Source organism: Panthera leo, chromosome B1 (genome assembly GCF_018350215.1).
Source record: "Panthera leo isolate Ple1 chromosome B1, P.leo_Ple1_pat1.1, whole genome shotgun sequence".
NCBI classification, from domain to species: Eukaryota; Metazoa; Chordata; class Mammalia; order Carnivora; family Felidae; genus Panthera; species Panthera leo.
Window position 1 is genome coordinate 32050113 of NC_056682.1, and position 18713 is coordinate 32068825.

At 44.6% G+C, this 18713-nt stretch overlaps 1 protein-coding gene across 8 annotated transcripts in view; it reads left to right on the forward strand.

Moving 5' to 3' along the window:
- Positions 1-18713, forward strand: part of EBF2 (EBF transcription factor 2) — a 192002-nt gene that overhangs the window by 126444 nt on the left and 46845 nt on the right. For all 8 annotated transcript variants that reach the window (XM_042934522.1, XM_042934525.1, XM_042934521.1 and 5 more), the window contains one exon: positions 7790-7871. In XM_042934522.1, coding sequence (XP_042790456.1) covers positions 7790-7871 — 82 coding nt within the window. The remainder of the gene's footprint in view (positions 1-7789; positions 7872-18713) is intronic.

The window sequence follows — 18713 nt, forward strand, 5'->3', positions numbered from 1 at the left end:
GGGACACCCCAGTGAGCTGCCACATATAAGACCGAAATTATCTGCGGCCAAAGAAATGAACTTGCTGGTCTATTAAAAAATCTCCAATGTAGGAGAGCCTCCTCGGTCCCTTGGGTAATGCTTTCAAAATTTAGCTTGGTGACTTGACTCTCAAAAAATGTTTTCCAAGATTTAATTCAACTGCTCATGTTGCACATTCGACTCCCAGCCTTTTCTGTCTCCATAGTCTTTTATTTTTTTAAGTTGATTTATTTGTTTAAGAGAGACAGAGAGAGCATGAGTGGGGGAGGGGCAGAGAATGACGGAGAGAGAGAATCCCAAGCAGGCTCCAACGTTGGCAGCACAGGGCCCGACACACGCGGGGCTCGAACTCACGAAACGGTGAGATCGTGACCTGAGCTAAAACAAAGAGTTGGATGCTTACCTGACTGAGCCACCCGGGTGCCCCTTCCCTCCACAGTCTTGATGGACAAACGACCCCTAATCTTCATCATCCACTCAAGAAGTATTTTGTGTTCTTTTTCTAGAAGGCTGTAACTCTTTGGGTCATGTCATGTTTGGACCATGTGGGTTCTTGGGATGTCTTGTTTTCGGATACCTGATAGACTTTTGTCTGCTTGTTTTGTTTTGTGACATGAAGAATGACTTTACTCTCATTTCCATGGAATAAGGTGAAGGATGTCACATGATCCCCCCATAGATCAGTGAGGCCCTAGTCCCTGAAGCAAAGAGCCACTTGGCCGTATGTCCTACCTTTTTCTTCAAAAGAAGCACGGCCAAGGTCGCCTGGGTGGTTCAGTCGGTTGAGCGTCCCACCTCAGCTCAGGTCGTCATCTCATGGTTCGTGGGTTCGAGCCCTGCATCGGGCTCTGTGCTTCTGGCTCGGAGCCTGGAGCCTGCTTGGGATTCTCTCTGTCTGTCTGTCTCTCTCTCTGCTCCTCCTTCACTTGCACTCTTTCTCTCTTTCTCAAAAATAAATATACATTGAAAACATTAAAGACAACAAGAAAAAAAGAAGCACAGCCAACCTCCCACCGGAGCCATGTTTTTCTAAGAGTCAGACGAAGCAGAGTTCCTCTCCTAGCTCTTCTACGTATTAGCTGTTTGACCTTGGACAAGTAATCTCACCTGTGTGAGTGTTGTTCCTCTTCCCTGTAAAACGGAGATGTTCATTCTCCTACTCTCAGAGGTGGGTGGGTTAAATACAATCACACGTGGCACATAATATGAGGTCGATGAATGTGGGTTCTTTATTTATTGTTATTACAGTCATCTCCGTAATTAGTCTTTCAACCATGGGGAGTGAGAGGGGTTGAGTGTAGTTGTAAGACAATGTAGTGCTTCCAGATTTTCCGTAAACTTACATTTTTCGGATCTGAAATGACCTCTCACCGAAGCAGTCTAAGTGGATAAACTTTAATGGTAATAAAACTCTTCCATAGGGATGCCTGTGGAGATTAAAGATTCTGTCTGCTCTGTTCATGTATTTATATTTACATTTTAAGGGACTGTTTAAATAAATAGATCACCTAGAAAATCAGCTTAGAGAAATGAGTATTTGATTTAAGCCTAAAGATCCCAGTCAACATTTTTCAGTTATCCCCCCTTTCCATGGATCTTCTTGAACCTTTGTTTTGGCTGTCATCTTACCAAGCAGATGTCAAGTTCCAACCATTCCCAGATGCCCCATTGTCAAGTTTTTAAGGCATAGCAAGAGCCAATGGGGAGTTTGACCACCACCCCCCCCCCCCAACCAGAGTCTCTTAATTTTTGTGGACTTGAATGAGAGCCTTCACAAGGCCCTTAAAGCTTCAGGGCCCTTTCTTCCTTGGGCTGATACCTAAACAATCAATAGATTTATCAAGGGCAATGTCATCTTTGAGCCAAGCATGGGGCCCACTGCTGCCCTTCATCTCACTTTGGCCGCCAGGATTTGGATTCTGTTGTAGGCTTTTGGGAGAGGAAAATGCGTTCTGTCTGTTGTCAGAAGGTTCAAAGAGGATGTTACAGTTAAGACCTAGATTAAAGCTGGAGCATTATCATCATGTTTTTTTACTGGTCTCAAGTGGAAACCCAGCACGTAGGGGTTTTCCTACCTTGTAAAGCAGAGGGAGCTGCCATGTTGGACGTTCTGAGTGAGAAAATGGCCCCCGCAGGTGTGTCCATCCAGTGTGGCCCCTCATCCTGCCTAGTCCCCCGAGGATCCAAGCGTGACAGGGCCCTGGGACAAGAGAGGCAACTGCTCATTTCTTTCAAATATGACTGGATGATCCGGCCTCTCCCTACATTTGATAGTTCTCAGAAATGGTATGAGTGCCTTAAAGGACAGGAGTTAACCTTCTTTTCAGAAGCACCCACAAGCAGTGGGAGCCAATTGTATTTTAATTTATTGGACTCTAGAAAAGGCGGTTTAGTAGTTAATCCAGATAACATGTGTCTTCCTCGAAAATCATTGGACTTCGGCCTTTAAACACCTACACGGTTTGTGAGGCATATCCAGTCTACATATGGCTCAGGCTTCAGTGAGCCAGCCTGCTTATGTGGCCATCGTGGCAGAGAGAGAGAGAGAGAGAACCAGAGAGAGCACCCCTTGCTCTTGGCTTTTGGAGAGGGTGGGGGTATTCTCATCTTTGTGGTGTATAACATGTGATCGTTGTACTGCAGGAATTATTTCCAGCATAGGCAGAATTAGATATGTTTTTTAAGGGAAAAGGTTTCAAAGTGAAAGGTATTTTACACATTATTTTGTATAGAGTAAGAAACAGGGGAGGGGCAGAGAGAGAGGGAGACACAGAATCCGAAACAGGCTCCAGACTCTGAGCTGTCAGCCCAGAGCCCGACGCGGGGCTCGAACTCACGGACCGCGAGATCATGACCTGAGCCGAAGTCGGACACCCAACCGACTGAGCCACCCAGGCGCCCCAGTTCACATTCTTTTGATACGCATCCCTGTCTAATCTTTTCCTTGCAGACGTTCATGTCTTCCCACAGTGCTCTCTGCAACACTTTTCGTATTGCAATTTTTTTAGAAGGCGCTAGATCTTGGATTTCAAATGGGAGGTGAATTGAATGACCTCTACCACAAATCTGGACAGAATTCTGCTGGGTTTCGTACTAGTCGGATCGTTGGTTATAATTCTGGAATCCGGCGTGAATACTGAGTAATTGCCCTTCCTTGGGTTTAGAGACACGTCCTGCCCGCCCCGCTTCTCCCACCCTCCAGGCCGTCACTCAGCGCCCTATTTCTGCAACCAGTTTTAAACTCAGGTTCCTTTTGGGAAGGGCTCAGGACACTTCTAGACCCACCCTTCTAGAACTTTCATTCTACTCTTAAACAGTGATGCGTGTTCCAGTATTCCAGATTGGGAGAAGAGATTTCTGGGGTACTAGGAGATCCCGTGAGATCGTAGACCCATATTCAGGGGTCTCCAGACGCCTCTCACAATCTGAAGAAGTATATTTTGAAGAGGTTGATTGTGTGCTCCATGAGGGCAAAGATTTTGTCCATCTGATTTACCATCGTGCTTGAACTTTTGTGGAATTTACTATATACTTTGCAGTTGATCAGATAGGTAAATACATGACTTTCATTAGTAGGCATTGACTTCCATGCAACTATCTTTGACCTAATGTTTCCCTCTGGCGATGCTATAGCCCTCTCACCAAGAAACCAGAATCCTTCACGTGGTTCTCTTTCTTTCCTCCCCCCTCCCCTTACCTCCCTCCATCCCTCTCTCCCTCCCTCCTTCCCTTTTCCTTCCTTCCTCCCTCCTTCCCTCTTCCTTCCTTCCTGAGCATTTTCTGTTTTAAAACAGCTGTTTTGAGATATAACTGACACACTATAAAGGTCACCCATTTAACGTGTACAGTTCCATGGCTTCTAATCTGTTCACAGAGCTGTGCAATCATTGCCGTAATCTAATTGGTTCAGGAAACATAGAACGCCAGATGGAGCTTGCTGCGAGAAAGACCCAGGTTCAAATCCTTGTTTCTGCCACGGACAAGCTGTGTGATCTTGGGCAAGTGTCTTAAAAATCTTGGTGCCTTTGTTTTTCGTGGCTGTGAGACGATTCATCAGTCATAAAGTTGTTGCAAGAAAAAAATAACGCGCTGTATATGAAGCACCTAGCTCAGGGTATAGCACAGAGGAGACAAACTTCCTTTCCGTCCCTTCTGTGATCCCGACACCCTTCAGCCGCTGGTCCAACCCAGAATGGTGAGCAGGGACAGAGGTGGCTTTGACCTGTGATGTTCCTGAGCCACCTTCTCCTGCCTCAGAAGCATCCAGAAGGGGTCTTAAGAGAATGGACACTCAGCAGTTTGCCTGCCAAGCCCCAGGGTACCACCTGCTCTGACCAAGGCATCACCTAAGATGCCTCACTTTCCATCCATCAGCTGTCCTGCCTTATTTTGTTGTTTAGTTAGTTATTTTTCCACAATCTCAGATCAGTGGGTTTGCCCTATCTCTAGAAAACCCTGCAAACATCCCACTTGGACTTTAGTGAATCGGGGTCTTTTTGTCTTCAGTGCTTTCTTCTATCAGTGCAGCCATTTCTGGAGGGCTCTCAGCTCTACATGCTTGACTTTGTGATCATAGAACGTTAATGTTGCCTCAGTCCTGGAGATCATCCAGTTAAACCCAGCGGAAGAAACTGAGGCCCAGGGAAGTGAGGTAACCTGGTTACATAGCTGGTTGGTAGCAGGTCAAGACTAGAACCCTGTCAGCATTTAATATATATTTGTGGAGTGCAGGAATGCCTTTTGGTACCCTAGGTTGCCTCAGCGGACCTAGGAACCAGGTTGAAAGCTGATGGCTCGAGTTCACATTCTGATCCCACCTCCCTGGGTCTATAAAACAAGGACAGTCCTGCAGTTGTTAGAGTTCGCTCCTCAGGAATGAGATCAGAAGCCTTGCAAAGTGTACTATATGCTGAGTGGCTATAATATTTATGGAGTCAACACTGTTTGGAGAAAGTGGAAATAACAACATCCATCCTGATGAGAATCTGCACATTTGGTCCGAATCTTGTAATTCATTTTGGTTTCCCGTTTCTGAGTGCAGAGTGCTGACATTTTCCAGGCAGCTGTGGCTTCGGAGGGATCCAGACCCAGGGGATTTGTTCCCTGCCTGTGGCTAATGGATGGTATAGTTAGTAAAGGGTTCTCTAGCAAGCCCCTGAGCACGGTGGGTGGAGGGGGTGTGGGCGAGGGAGGTGGAAGACAGCAGGAAAAGGAAGAGAAAAAATTGGAGACATCAGTAAACCCCAGAATTCCTTTACATTAATTTTTAGGTTCACATATAAAATATCCAGGCCATAGTTTCTGGAGCTAGCCATTTAGAAGTCGCTGTGCCTTCCTTTAGAAAGTACTGTACAACGTAAGAGAATTTTCTCTCTCTCCCTCCCCACTTGACTTACCCCGCCACCACTCCCTTCTCCTTTGTGAACAGAGGGTTATATCCCTACTGTGCAGGGGGCGTCTAGGTTACAAACTCCAATCCCAGGCCAGCAAAAGAGTCAAAACTTTCCATCCAAAGAACTCCTAATTGAAAATGAATCGAGCCTTTCGGCAGGCCCCTCGTTTCCCCCAATCAATTTGATTTCTTGTAAGCATTTATTTTTTTTGCACTTTTCCACCTACCACACCATGCGCGTAATAATGCCTTCGCGAACATTAATGTCTTCACCAGATACATTTCAGGGAGAGAGTAGGGCAGGTAAGGGAAAGTCTAACACACAGAGAGTGCATTATAAGGAGCTCAGCTGAAGCAAAACTTTCCAAACATCAAGGACTTGGTAAGAAAAGGCACTTGATTTGGTTTGAGGAGGGGAAAAGGTGTAAATCACCCATGGTGGGGGGGTGGGGGGGGGAGGGCTATTGTTTGCAAGGGGACTCCTGTGAGAAAAAGCAAGTTTTAAAGGATCTCCGTGAGTCGTGAGTGGCAGTAGCTGCCTCTGCGGAGAATGCACAAACGGAGGAACATTTCCCCTCACAAAAATCAAATGTTTGAATTCTGCTCGGTCTCCGAGTGCTACGGGCAGGCATTTCACTGCATTTTAGGGAGCAAAGGCAGGTGGTGAATTTGGACACTGCGTAAAGCAGTGAGGGGCAAAAGAAAAAAATAAAAATAAAAAAAGCAGTGCGGGACATCTTCTCTGCCCTGTCATTCCAGAGGTACCTCGGCTGGAGACCCTGGGTGGCTGCATGGCACCGGAAGTAATGCCCACCCCCGCCCCACCCCCCAACCCTCACTCCCACCCCCACCCCACCCCCCACCCCCCACTCCCACCCCCGCCCCAGTAAAGATTAAAAGAGAGAAGTGAAAAGCAGATGTCATAACAGAACGAAAAAAAATTTAGCTGTTATTTCCAAATTCACACCCCACCTTATTCATAGATAGGGGTCAGGAGCACTTGGCCAAATATTTTTAGCGAATCTAGAGTAAAAGAGACTCCAACACAGAAAACACTGTGCAGAATACAGTTCCCACTCTCTCCTCCTTTATCCTGTACTGCTTATCTTTCCATTAGGGCTATTATTATTATTTTTTTCTTTAAGTGCTACATACAATTAACCGGAGCACACTCTAATTCTTTTGTGTGATTCTTTAAAAAAAAATGAAAATAAACAGAAGGTCACCCTGAGAGCATCTCACCAGCCGTTGCTTTAAAACAGAATTTTCGGAAGCATTGTTGATTTCCACTTATTTTTGTTGGTAAATCCTGGGGAAAAAATGTATATCTTTTCCTTTAAAGTTCTAATTCAAGGCATGGATGTGAGAGTTCTGGAGGGACTTTGGGACTGCGGTAAAATTTCGTTGTCATAGTAACAGAAAGGGAAATAGGCCTAGCTCACCTGGGACTTTAACACTGCAAAAGCTGGATTTTTTTTTTTTTTTAAGGAAAAGGACTCTGCAAGTGAAATAAATGAGAAACTTATTGTGTTTTGAAACAAAATCCAAAACATGAAATAGGTAAATGGCTGAAAAGACCACCTCTGCCATTTTTTTTTTTGTTGTTGTTCCATGTCCTTGTCTGATTAAAGGTTCCCAATTTTAAACCTGCACAAATAGTTTATTTCAGAGGCTGTGGGCTTTAAAATATGCCTTATGAATGATAACCTGAGACCATTATGCTGCGCCTTTGTATTTTTCGGGATAATCTACAGATGGTCTGAGAGGACATTCACACTTGTTATTAATCATAAAAACCCCAGTGTATTCCTGCACAGACCGATCTGCCTTTGGATGGCAACATACCGTTTTCTGATTTTTATATACATTGGTTAAAAATATCAGGGGCCCTTTGTGGGTGAGGGGATACGTGTGAGGTGTGCGAGCGTGAAGGTGTGTGTGGCCCGCGGAAAGCCACATGCGTGAGGAACCCCAGGATTCTGGGTGAAGTCATGCCATTTTTTTTTTACCCCGGAGCAAGACATCTTTGCGCGGCAGGAGTCACTGCTGCCTTGGAAGGCTTATTTTTGGGAGACAGAGCGCCCTTGCAACTCGGGCTGGGGGTGGCGGGGGTGGGGGGGCGGGTATACAACCAGGAGCCCAGCTTGGGAGCCACCTCACAATCCTCAACGGGTGATGGAGCCGGCGTGGGATTGCAAACATCCAAATTTGCAAATTGCAGTGGGTTGGGGCAGGGTGTTCCTTCCCAGGCGGCTGGCTGAAATTCCCCAGACTTTGAAACACAATCGCTTTCCAATCAAATCTAATATAATGCAGATCTATTTTCTCTTAAAAACTGTTTACTCCGGAGTGTAACACGTTGCTTTCTCTTCGCAGATTCTTTCTCAAATTTTTCCTCAAGTGCAATCAGAATTGTTTGAAAACAGCAGGAAACCCGAGGGACATGAGAAGGTTTCAGGTAAGGGGCCTGCGGTTCTTTCCTGTTAAATAAGTCATCCTGTTTTCCCAGTCTTTAGCACTTGCTTCTTCTTCTGTTTTTTTTTCTGCCTTAGAAAACATTATTCACCGATGCTGCTAACAATAAAGATAACTCTAAATGATCACCCTCATCCCATAGCATTGAGGGTTTCTTCATTTTGTAGTGCTGAGGCCCTCGGCCTCTATTGCCAAGGCCCCAGGGGAGGGGCACCAACCCGTGCTGGAGATTTGATTTTAAGCCCTCAGGCTGCCCTTCGCACACACAGCTGCCCACAGCAGGAACCGTGTTCTTGATACTCCGCCACCTTGGGATTTTTCAAAGCAGCTTCTCTGTGCTTTCTGCAAGCAACAGCCTCTTCCTTTCCTTTCCCACCGATTAACTATTCAGTGGTCTCTCTCGGAGCCTTTGGGAAAGCAGCAGCCCAAACAGCCGTGGTCACTTTAAGATCGCAGCATGACAACAAGACCCACGGGGCAGTGACCCAGCTGCCTGGCAGTTAAATCTGCCACCGGTTTCATCACCCTTGCCACTGATGTACTGAGGACACGAGCTAATAAAAACACAGAGAGAGGCAAAGTGTGTCAGCTAGGAGATGAGAGGAAGTGCAGTCCCCCTCGGCCCCCTTCCTTAATCTTTGAAGGACCCATATTTAATCCACCAAAAGGCTTTCCTGCCATTCACACCCCGGCGAAACATACAGCGCTCTCTTCCCCGTGGAAAAATTGAAAACACGTTAGACAATAGCCTTCAAGCTTGAGACATAAAAAAAAAAAAAAAATCCGGCAGCAACGGAAGGGATGGGGATTATTAAACTCGTGTTTTGGGGGAGGAAAGTGAGGTTCTAGGGCCTTAGTGACCTGCCTCTAATCGCAGGAAGGATGTGATGGAACCAGGAGCCAGGAGCGTCTGTCTGCTCAAACCCCTTCCACCAGACCGCGGGTTTGCACTGTGTACAACAGCTAGGTGCGCGCTTTGCTGTTGACTTTTTGAAAAACCTGAATCATTTCTGAGCAAGGGGCTGCGCGTATTCGTTTTGCGCTGGACGGCACAGATCATGTCGCTGCTCCCGCCCGAGGCTCAGAGAGCTTCTCGGGTTTAGGAACAGGGTCCTTAAAGAGTCGCCACGGGAGGTGGGTGCACACACAGTGAGAGAACTACTTTGCAAAAAAAAAAAGAAAATTCTTGTCATTTTTTTTTTTTCCACCATCTGATGGCTATCGAACTATCTTCCTGGCACTGGCCCACTTTTTGCGCATTATTGAACACTGTTACCAGCCTCTCTTCCTCTCCATCACACAATTTCTTCCCCTGCCGTATGCCGTGAAGACAAATGGAAATAAAGTGAGCTTTCTTGGGGACCACGCAAGGAGGATTGTGCAAGGTGGAAGTTTATGGTATTCCGTGTTCCAAATGCAATAGTACAGCATGTCAGTCCAAAAAAAGTGTGAGATGCAAAAGAATTCCAAAGTACCTCGATGACCAGAATGACCTTGGCTTTCACTTCCCCAAGAAACAGAGTGGGGAGGAGAGGTTGGCAGTTTGCATTCCTATCTTCCTGTTCACTACCATCACTTCCAAAGAGTTTTGCATTTGAGAATGCTCTTATAAATGTGAAGAGGCTTTTAATAGAAAGCCTTGTCATTTTATTTTTCTCAAATTTTGGAAACGTACCCACTAAGCAAACGCATGCTCATATTTCCTCTACTTCTTCGGTTATTTACTAAGTGAGGGTTTTAACTTGTCTGAGCTTTCAACAGGGTCAGAATAAATATTGCTGATCTCAGAATGATGGCGAGTTCTCATCCCATGTGAAAATATTTAACTTCTGCAAAGAACGAGAAAGATTTTTTTTAAGCTTGTGGGTTCTTATTGTCTTATTTTGGGGGTAGTGCTAACATCAATTGGCAATTTTCTTTTGTATTTTCTTATTGAGTTAAAATTCAGAGAACATATCATTGATCCTTTTTAAAAAGTTTATTTGAGAGAGAGAGAGAGAGAGAGAGAGAGAGAACTCCAAGCAGGCTGTGTACTCTCAGCGTGGAGCCCGATGTGGGGCTTGAACTCATGAGCTGTGAGACCGAGAGCCGGATGCTTAACCGACCGAGCCACCCAGGCACCCCAGAGAGAACATATCATTCATCATTGTAACCATTTTAAATTGTGCCTTTAGTATATTCACAGTGTTGTGCAACGATGACCGCTATATGCTTCCAGAACATTCATCATCCCCAAATGAAACCCCACACCTCCCAATTCTCTTTTCTCTCCACCCACTGGCAACCACAAATCCACTTGCTGTCTCTTGTGGATTTTTCTCTTTGGGAAATTTCATAGAATTGGAATCATACAATCTGTGGCCTTTTGTGTCTGGCTTCGTTTCACCTAGCATAACGTTTTCAAGGCTCATCTGTGCTGTAGCCCGTGACAGTCCTCCATTCCTTTTAGTGGGCGAATAATATTCCATTGTAAAAATGTACCGCATTTTGTTTATCTGTGCATCCGTTGACGGACCCTTGGGTTGTTCCTACACTTAGGCTTTTATAAATAGTGCTGCTATGAACATTTGTGTGCAAGTTTTTTCATGTGCGAACAGAACATATGTTTTCAATTCTCTTGAGTATATACCTAAGAGTAGAATTTCTGAGTCATACGTTAACTCTATCTTTAGCTCTTTGAGGAATTGCCAAACTGGTTTCCACAGTGGCTGCATCATTTTACATTCCCACCAGTGATGTTCAAAGGTTGCAATTTCCCCATGTCTTTGCCAACACTTGTTATTTTCTGGTTTTTGTTTGTTTCTTTGTTTCTTTTTTAATTCTAGCCATCCTATGAAGGTGAAGTGGTATTTTACTGTGGTTTTGATTTGTCTTTCCCTAATGGCTAATGGTGTGGAGCAGTTTTTCATGTGCGTGTTGACCATTTGTGTATCTTCTTTGGAGAAATGTCCATTCCAAATCCTTTGTCCATTTTTAATTGGGTTATTTGTCTTTTAGTTGTTGAGTTCTGTGGGTTTATATTTTATATACATATAAAATATAGTTTATTGTGATTATGTGTGTTTGTATATATATATATATGTATATATGTGTGTGTGTGTGTATATATCTATATATATATATACACACACACACATAAATGTGGGATACTAGGCCCTTATCAGATAATTGATTTGCAAATATTTTTTCTCATTCCATCATTGTCTTTTCTCTTTTTGGATAGTGTTCTTTCTTTGATGCAAAGAAGAAATGATAATTTTTTTTATTTATTTTTTATTTTTTTTTAATGTTTTTATTTATTTTTGAGACAGAGAGAGACAGGGGGAGGGTCAGAGAGAGAGAGAGACACAGAATCGGAAGCAGGCTCCAGGCTCTGAGCCATCAGCCCAGAGCCCGACGCGGGGCTTGAACTCACAGACGCGAGATCGTGACCTGAGCCAAAGTCGGACGCTCAACCGACTGAGCCACCCAGGCGCCCCGAAGAAATGATAATTTTTATACTGTGCTCAGATTCTATTAAGAGTATAGTCTTCAATGAATACTCTTTGCACAGAGAAAAGCCTTAACTATGACTATGGGCTATCAGGGTCAAGTGGGAGACTTGGGTCAAGTTCAACATATGGAACCAAACCAGAGATTGTAGGTAATCATGGTGGTGGGGCGGGGGGCGGGTTGTGATCTGAAGGAATGGTGACTTAGGAATTTCTGAAATACATATCTTACTCAGAATGACAAAGGTAACACTTTTAAACCATACAGACAATTACTTCATTTCTCTACTTTGTTAAGTGATCAGTCAAACATATTTAATCTGAAGCCTTCTTTTGTGGAGATTTGATCTGAACAGAATAAAAATATGAATCTCTTCTTACCAAATCACGACGCCAACCAACCTCCCTCTCCTCTCTCACCCCTCTTCTTTCCTCTGTCTCCAAAACACTGGTGGAACCGAATTCTTTTTCCAAAAATGAGCACATGAGAACAAAACCATTATATTACATTCATTTTCTAACCTAAAACAAACCTTTCTTTAATTCAGTTCAAGTCCTAAGTATCTTGGACCTATACAAATACATATGTCTATTTATCAAAACACAATAGGTTTTAATCCTTTTTTGGCTCACAACCTATTGAGAATTTGGTAGAAGCTATAGTTTCCCCACCAAAAGCTACATTTAAACCAAGTTTTACTTAAAATATCAGGTGTGGCCAGACCTCTTGAAATGTTTCTTAGGGTTCCATGGACCCCTGATCTAAAGAAATGAAATTCATCTACCAAATGGCCGTCCTCCATTTAACCCTTACAAAGAGGACCTGTTCACTTGGGAATTCCCTCATGAATTTTCCCATTCTCTTATAAATGCCATCTGTTCCCAGGTGGCTCTTGGATTCCTGTCCTCAGACCTCACCCTTCTCTGGAGCTGCAGAATTACCACTCTACCTTCTTCCTGGGCATCTTCTCTTGTGTCACTAATGAGCACATGTTCACAGCAGATCTCAGTACTTCCTCTCTGGATCTGTGCCCTCCTCATTTATCGTTGAAGTATCACTTCCTCCACCCAAGTATCGGTTGAATCTGTCTCTCCTCCTGAAAACAACTGCGATAGGTCCCTGCTTCTACTCCTTCCTTGTCTAGTCCATCCCCAGCCCTACTGCCAAAGTTAACTTTGAAAACATGTCACTCCTCTGCTTAGAATATAAGTATCTAGACAGAAGTTCAGGTTTTAAACGGCTGAATAGTTTCTTCATAGATACACCAGGCAGTGCTCCTGTCACGCACATCTCCTGATGTTTCCATATACCCACCACTCACTAGGCACCTCTCGCTGATTTCTGTGACATGGAATATTACTTGGAACCTTTCCACACAGTCACCCCTCTGCCTGAGAACCCTTCACCTCTCTCTGATTTGTGACTTCTGCTCATGCTTCGAGATTATACCTGGGGCGCCTGGGTGGCTCAGTCGGTTAAGCTTCTGACTTTGGCTCAGGTCACGATCTCGCAGTTCATGGGCTCAAGCCCCGCGTCGGGCTCTGTGCTGACAGCTCGGAGCCCAGGACCCGCTTCGGATTCCGTGTCTCCCTCTCTCTCTGCCCCTCCTCTGCTCACGCTTTGTCTCTCTCAAAAATAAACATTAAAAGATTTTTCAAAAAATTTAAAAAAAAAAGAGACTACACCTGAGTGTCACCTCCTTTGTGAGGCATTTTTCTCGCTCTTCCTGACCGGATAGAGTGTTTGCCTCCTTCTTCTGTACATCATACCATTCTCTCATGCTTCTACTATACCATCGATCACATTGTCTTGCCATTATTGTTTGTCTGAGACTGTGCTGCTTGAGGGTAACTGCTCTGTCTTCTTAAGTTTTGTATTTCTCCCCAATGCCTAGCACAATGCCAGCCATTCTGCAGAGCTCAATAAATCGTTATCAGATACATTTTTAAGAGGGAGAAGAAAAAAAGGGCAGGAAGAAAGGGAAAGTAAAAATATCTGTGGTCCCCAACGTATCTAAATCCATGGACCATACGTGCAGAAAATCACTTCTGCCCTCCTTGAAATGGAACAGTTAGGTGAAACACCCAGATTAACAGCTCAGTGAAGAAAAGGAAAAGAAATTTGTGCCTCGTTTAAGCTGACAGGCCTGTTAGACGTGATGAACCCCATTCTTTATTTCGCTGCATTGTGGGTGGAGAGCAGGCAGTTGGCAAATCCAGAAGCAAATCAAGCCAAGACAAGGAGAAGTGAAATATGTTGCCGTTTCCCCCATTCAGATTTGAAAGCACGGAAGTTGATAACAATCAGGGCAATTGTTGCCAGCTCATTCTCATAGACAGGCGGACTGCTTCTGCTCCAAGTAGTGAAAACATAGATGCCCTCCTTCATTCACTCACCCAACCAGTATTGTTGAGGAAATTCTCTTCGCCAGGAACTATCCTAGGTGCTAGAGATACATCAACAAGCAAAACAGATACAATTCCCTGCCCTTTAGAGACTTATCTCCCCGGGGCGGGGGAGGCGGGGAGGGGAGACACAGGGAAAATATGGTAAATGAGTGATTTACATGGCTTAGTTCTGCTTCCCCGTGGCCTTCAAGTGACCTGCCTGAAAGCACAGGGCCCAGCATGAGGCCAGTTGTCTTCGCCCTGACTGTCAGAACCCAGTGGTGTGGTCAAGGCCAGCTGAGGTAGAAGTAAGCGATACCTGCCGTTATGATAGCAGTCGGTGGGGATACTCTTCCGTGTAGTTTTCAAAGTTTTTTAGAGCATCAGCTGTAAGAGGACACTGACGTCAGCAGATCACTTACTTATTTGATATTGGGAAGCTTAAAGGCCTGGGTGTCCATGATTTCCCCTTGCCTCACGAGGACTCTGTTGTCGGGCGTCTGGCTCAGCCAGTTAAGTGTCTGACTCTGGATTTCTGCTTGGGTCATGAATCTCAGCTTGTGATATTGAGTCCCGTGTCAGGCTCTGCGCTGACAGCACGGAGCCTGCTTGGGATTCTCTCTCTCTCTGCCCCTCGCCTGCTCGTGTTCTCTCTCTCTCTCAATAGATAAATTTAAAAAAAAAACAAAAAAAAAACCACCACATTTTTTTAAAAAAGGAGTCTGTTTTAAACAGGCCTGATCAGGGGCGCCTGGGTGGCTCCGTCGGTTAAGCGTCCGACTTCGGCTCAGGTCACGATCTCGCGGTCCGTGAGTTCGAGCCCCGCGTCGGGCTCCGGGCTGACGGCTCGGAGTCTGGAGCCCGCTTCGGATTCTGTGTCTCCCTCTCTCTGACCCTCCCTGTTCATGCTCTTTCTCTATCTCAAAAATAAATTTAAAAAATTAAAAAAAAAATAAACAGGCCTGATCACTGTAGAGGGCTGCAGTATTTTCCATCATATAGGTAGCACCGACTTGTCCATTAGTCATTCTGAAGTTAGTAGCATGTGCCTTGAGATATCTCTCACCCGAGCATAATATGAAATGAACTCCTTCGTTTAAACCTAAAGCTTTCGTGTAGTTAGGATAAAGACTCTTACTGTCATTTGCTGAACTTTTCTGAGTGACTCCCGTATGCCTCAGGTTCACCCCTAAATTATTCCGTTTTTGGATCAGGTCCACCAAAATCATAACTTTTGCTTATACACTGATTCCAGGGGGAGGACTGAGAAAGATACACAGACAGGTCTCACCACCTGTGGCCTCAAGAGACAAACGGGCAAGATATATGGAGGGGCACGGGCATACATTTCTAACGAAAGGGAAGTCATCGTGGAGCCAGATTGGGAAGGACATCAGTGCTAAGTCGATTCCTGTTTGTTTATAGGGATCTTCACAGAATCCCGGGATGGGCCTGCCAGAAGGGGATTTTGAGGGGTACTTGGAGGGGGTGAGAGAAAGGGTTGTGCCTTGTGAGGATACATCTAGGTCTGCCAGACCTGGGAGGAAGAGATGTGGAGAGAAGGGAACGGAAGGCGGAAAGATCTCCTCCATCAGAATGAAGAAAGGAAGTGAGGCCGCGTAAGCCCTGACTGGCATCGCTGTGGTAGCTGGATAATGTGAGAGGCCTAGGGCCCGGATACAGTCATTACTGCCCAGGAACAACCGGGAAATTAATGTGGATGACAGAGACACCCAATCCCCACAGCTGGGCGTCAGCCCTTAGTCTGTGTGACTAAACAACGCATGAGCGAAGGGCAGGGCTGCTCATGTCTTGGAACAGGGCCAGGATCCATCCAACAAACCCTTACGATTTCTTAACCCCCCAGTTCTTATATAAAACGTTTTAATGGCACCACCATCTATTTTCCTTAAATAAAAAATGTTGAATGTTTCTCTCACACCCATTGAAGAGGGAAACGAGAGTTTAAATGAACTCCAAATGGTAAAAATTTAATACAGCTCCAGCTGCCTGCAGGTTTCTTCAGTTCAAATCTTTCAATTCGAGAGCTCCCCCAGCTGCTCTGTGATCTCATGCACCCTTGGAAGGTTGCTGGGCTACTGAGTAGCAGGTTTAAAGCTCATAATGAAAATCACTTGACTTATGGCCTCTCTAATCAACAGGTGAGTCCATGATCTGGTGGTAAAATAAACCAGAGAGTCCAGGAAAGAATAATTATCTATCTGGAGTCAGAAAAAAAAAAAAAAAACCCTCTGAGGGGCTGAGGATATTTCCCTCAGTCTAGTGCTTTAAGCTCAGGGAAGGCTTTCTGTGGGTCGCTTCAAGCTTTTCTCTGCTTGGCAGGATACCCTGCTGCCCCCCCCCCCCACGCGTGACCTTTGGCATCTCAAATGGGGACAAGAATCAGGCGGATAAAGGTTTGACTAACCCCCATAGGGAATGTGTTTTGACTTCTTTGGGGGAGAAAAGGGAGAGAAGTGGTAGCAAGTAGCTCTCTGTATAACTTTTGGGAAAAGGACACGTCAAATTTCAGGTAAGTGGAAACAAAGCTTAAATGCTCCAGCATTTTAGGAGACTCAAGCTTGGGCCCTAAAACCTACCTCTGAACGCATTCCAGAACAATCAGATGCAGAACTTCCCGGAAAGCAAAGCTTTTTTAGTTTTGTAATAAGAGTGCGTAGATTTTTAGCTGCTTATGGGGACTGCATGCTCCTGGCTTTTGATGAGCGACAGGTGATTCATGAGGTCCCCGGTGGGCAGAGTTTGGTGGAAGAAAATGGCCCAACTGAATCGAGAACTGCATCAAATATGTTAAGGCTCCCTTGTGGCTCTCCAAATGTTTGCTAGTAAAATGCAGCCCTTGACCAGAACCATCCCACTCGGAGTACGTTTTGGACGGGGAAAGCAATGGGTTCGATGGAATAAAATGAGGTAGGGTGGATGCAGCAAGTGTCTTTGACCTTTGAGATGGGGCAAATTTAGTTGTAAAGCAGGCTCCCCAATGACACGAAAGGTGGGTTGGAAAAAAAATTGTCGCTTGATTTTTGTACATATTTAATTCTTAAAAAAAAAAAAAAACCAAAAAACAGGCTCTAAAAGACAGCCATCCTAAGCCAAATTTGCAAAATATGCCAGCAGAAACTGTCTTTGGCACACTACTGCACTTATGCCCATTAGATTTTTTGTTTTGTTTTGTTTTAAGTTCCAGAATCATGATTTCAGTAACCTCAAGTCACGTAACCAAACTTTTTCAGCTCTTCAAGGCCTATCTCAAGTTTCACGTCCTTGATGAAAATGGTGGTTACTGCCTTCGGGTTAATTTTTCTCACCTTTGGACTCCTAGGGTATGCAACGGCCACCCAATTTGGTCCTCGATTATGCATTACTATATAGTCATCTTTTCTGATTATGTGTAGTGTTTGTTATGCTTCATCAACTACCTGGTAAGCTCCTTGGAGCCGTGACAATGTTTTCTTTAAGTCTCCATTGCGTGTAGCTGTGGAGTGTCACTGGAAATGTCACTGGGAGTGTCAAAAAATACCATTGGCTGCTTGAAAAACAGGGCTGTCTTCTTACTTCAGCAAGTGTCTTCTCGGGAGTTATGTCATTAATGCCATGGTCCCCCCTCCTTTAATGCAAGCAGTCCCACAATGCCCCACATCTGTCTCAACAGCAATCAACTTTGTGTTCTCTCCTTCGGCACTTGATCCTTAACTGAACAGAAAATTTAGCCTTAGGGAATACGAAACAGCAGCGATTGCTAAGAATTCTGGGAATTCCTTTAAAAAAAAAAAAAAAAAGATGACAAAATCCATACTTGTGGGGTAGGTGTTTAAAGGTAATTTTGGAGACCCTGGAGTCCAGTAACGAAGAAGAATCTGGTCTTTAAATCTGGTTTGAAAATACGACGTGTGCCAAGAGTAAAGTGGTGGGGAGAAACAATTTTCAGTAGCCAATTGTTTGTTGTTAGCCTGGGTTGAATTAACGGAGGCTTAGACAAAACTGTTTCATCAGAGTCCCCTTGTCGAATGTGAGAATTAGCCAGTGTATAAAAACACCAGTGGAGTATTTTTTTTCTCGTGCTGTGGACTCCAGACTTGGTTGCCTACCACAACCAGAAGTCTGTCTTGATTTTCTCTGTCCCTTTAATGGTCTCTATGTCTCTTTCCTCCTACCACAGGTGGAAAATAAAATCCCACATAATAGTTACGCTTTGGGAAAGCTGAAATAACATATATAGCAACTGAACAGTTATAAGGGAAAAGCACATCATGAATTTAATTCCATTTCCAGATGTAAAATGTCATAAAGAATTTTTTTCCATACTTGGCAAAATAACAGGAATTTTCGAGGCCATTTTATGTAGCTTGGTGGACGCGTGTTTGTGAGTAGGTATAAGAGAGCCCTCCACCTTGAGTGTGCTATAAATGCTACATAGTGTAGCTTTACTGAGATTAAACTACGAAAGGCCCCGCGTTCAGCTAGAAGGTGCATGACCCTCACTGAAATGGAGGGGAAACGTGTCTGACTGATGGTGGAATCTGGTGTGTTTTCAAAGCAGGAGCTCTGATCCATATGGGGAGGTTTCTAACCAGTGTAATTATTCTCTCATGACGACAGACACTAGGATTCTCGTCTGTTTCAAAAAGCAGATCGTGTAGTCATTCCACCCATTTTTCATTTTGACTTCTCTTTTTCCTTCACCCTCCTGTGTGAGGCTTAGGGCCTTTGTAGGAACACCTGGGTGGGAGCTGAGAAAGGCTGGCTGGGGGTAGAATCCAAGCTGGTCGTTCCTCTGACTTGACGAATTCAACGAAGCCATACAGTTAGAGCTTTGAGAAGGAGAGATGTTAAAAAGAAAACCAAAAGCGTGATGTTCCAAAAAGCCGAAGACGTCTCAGAGTGAGACATAAAAAATACCTCAAGGGTGGGGATAAATCAGGTTG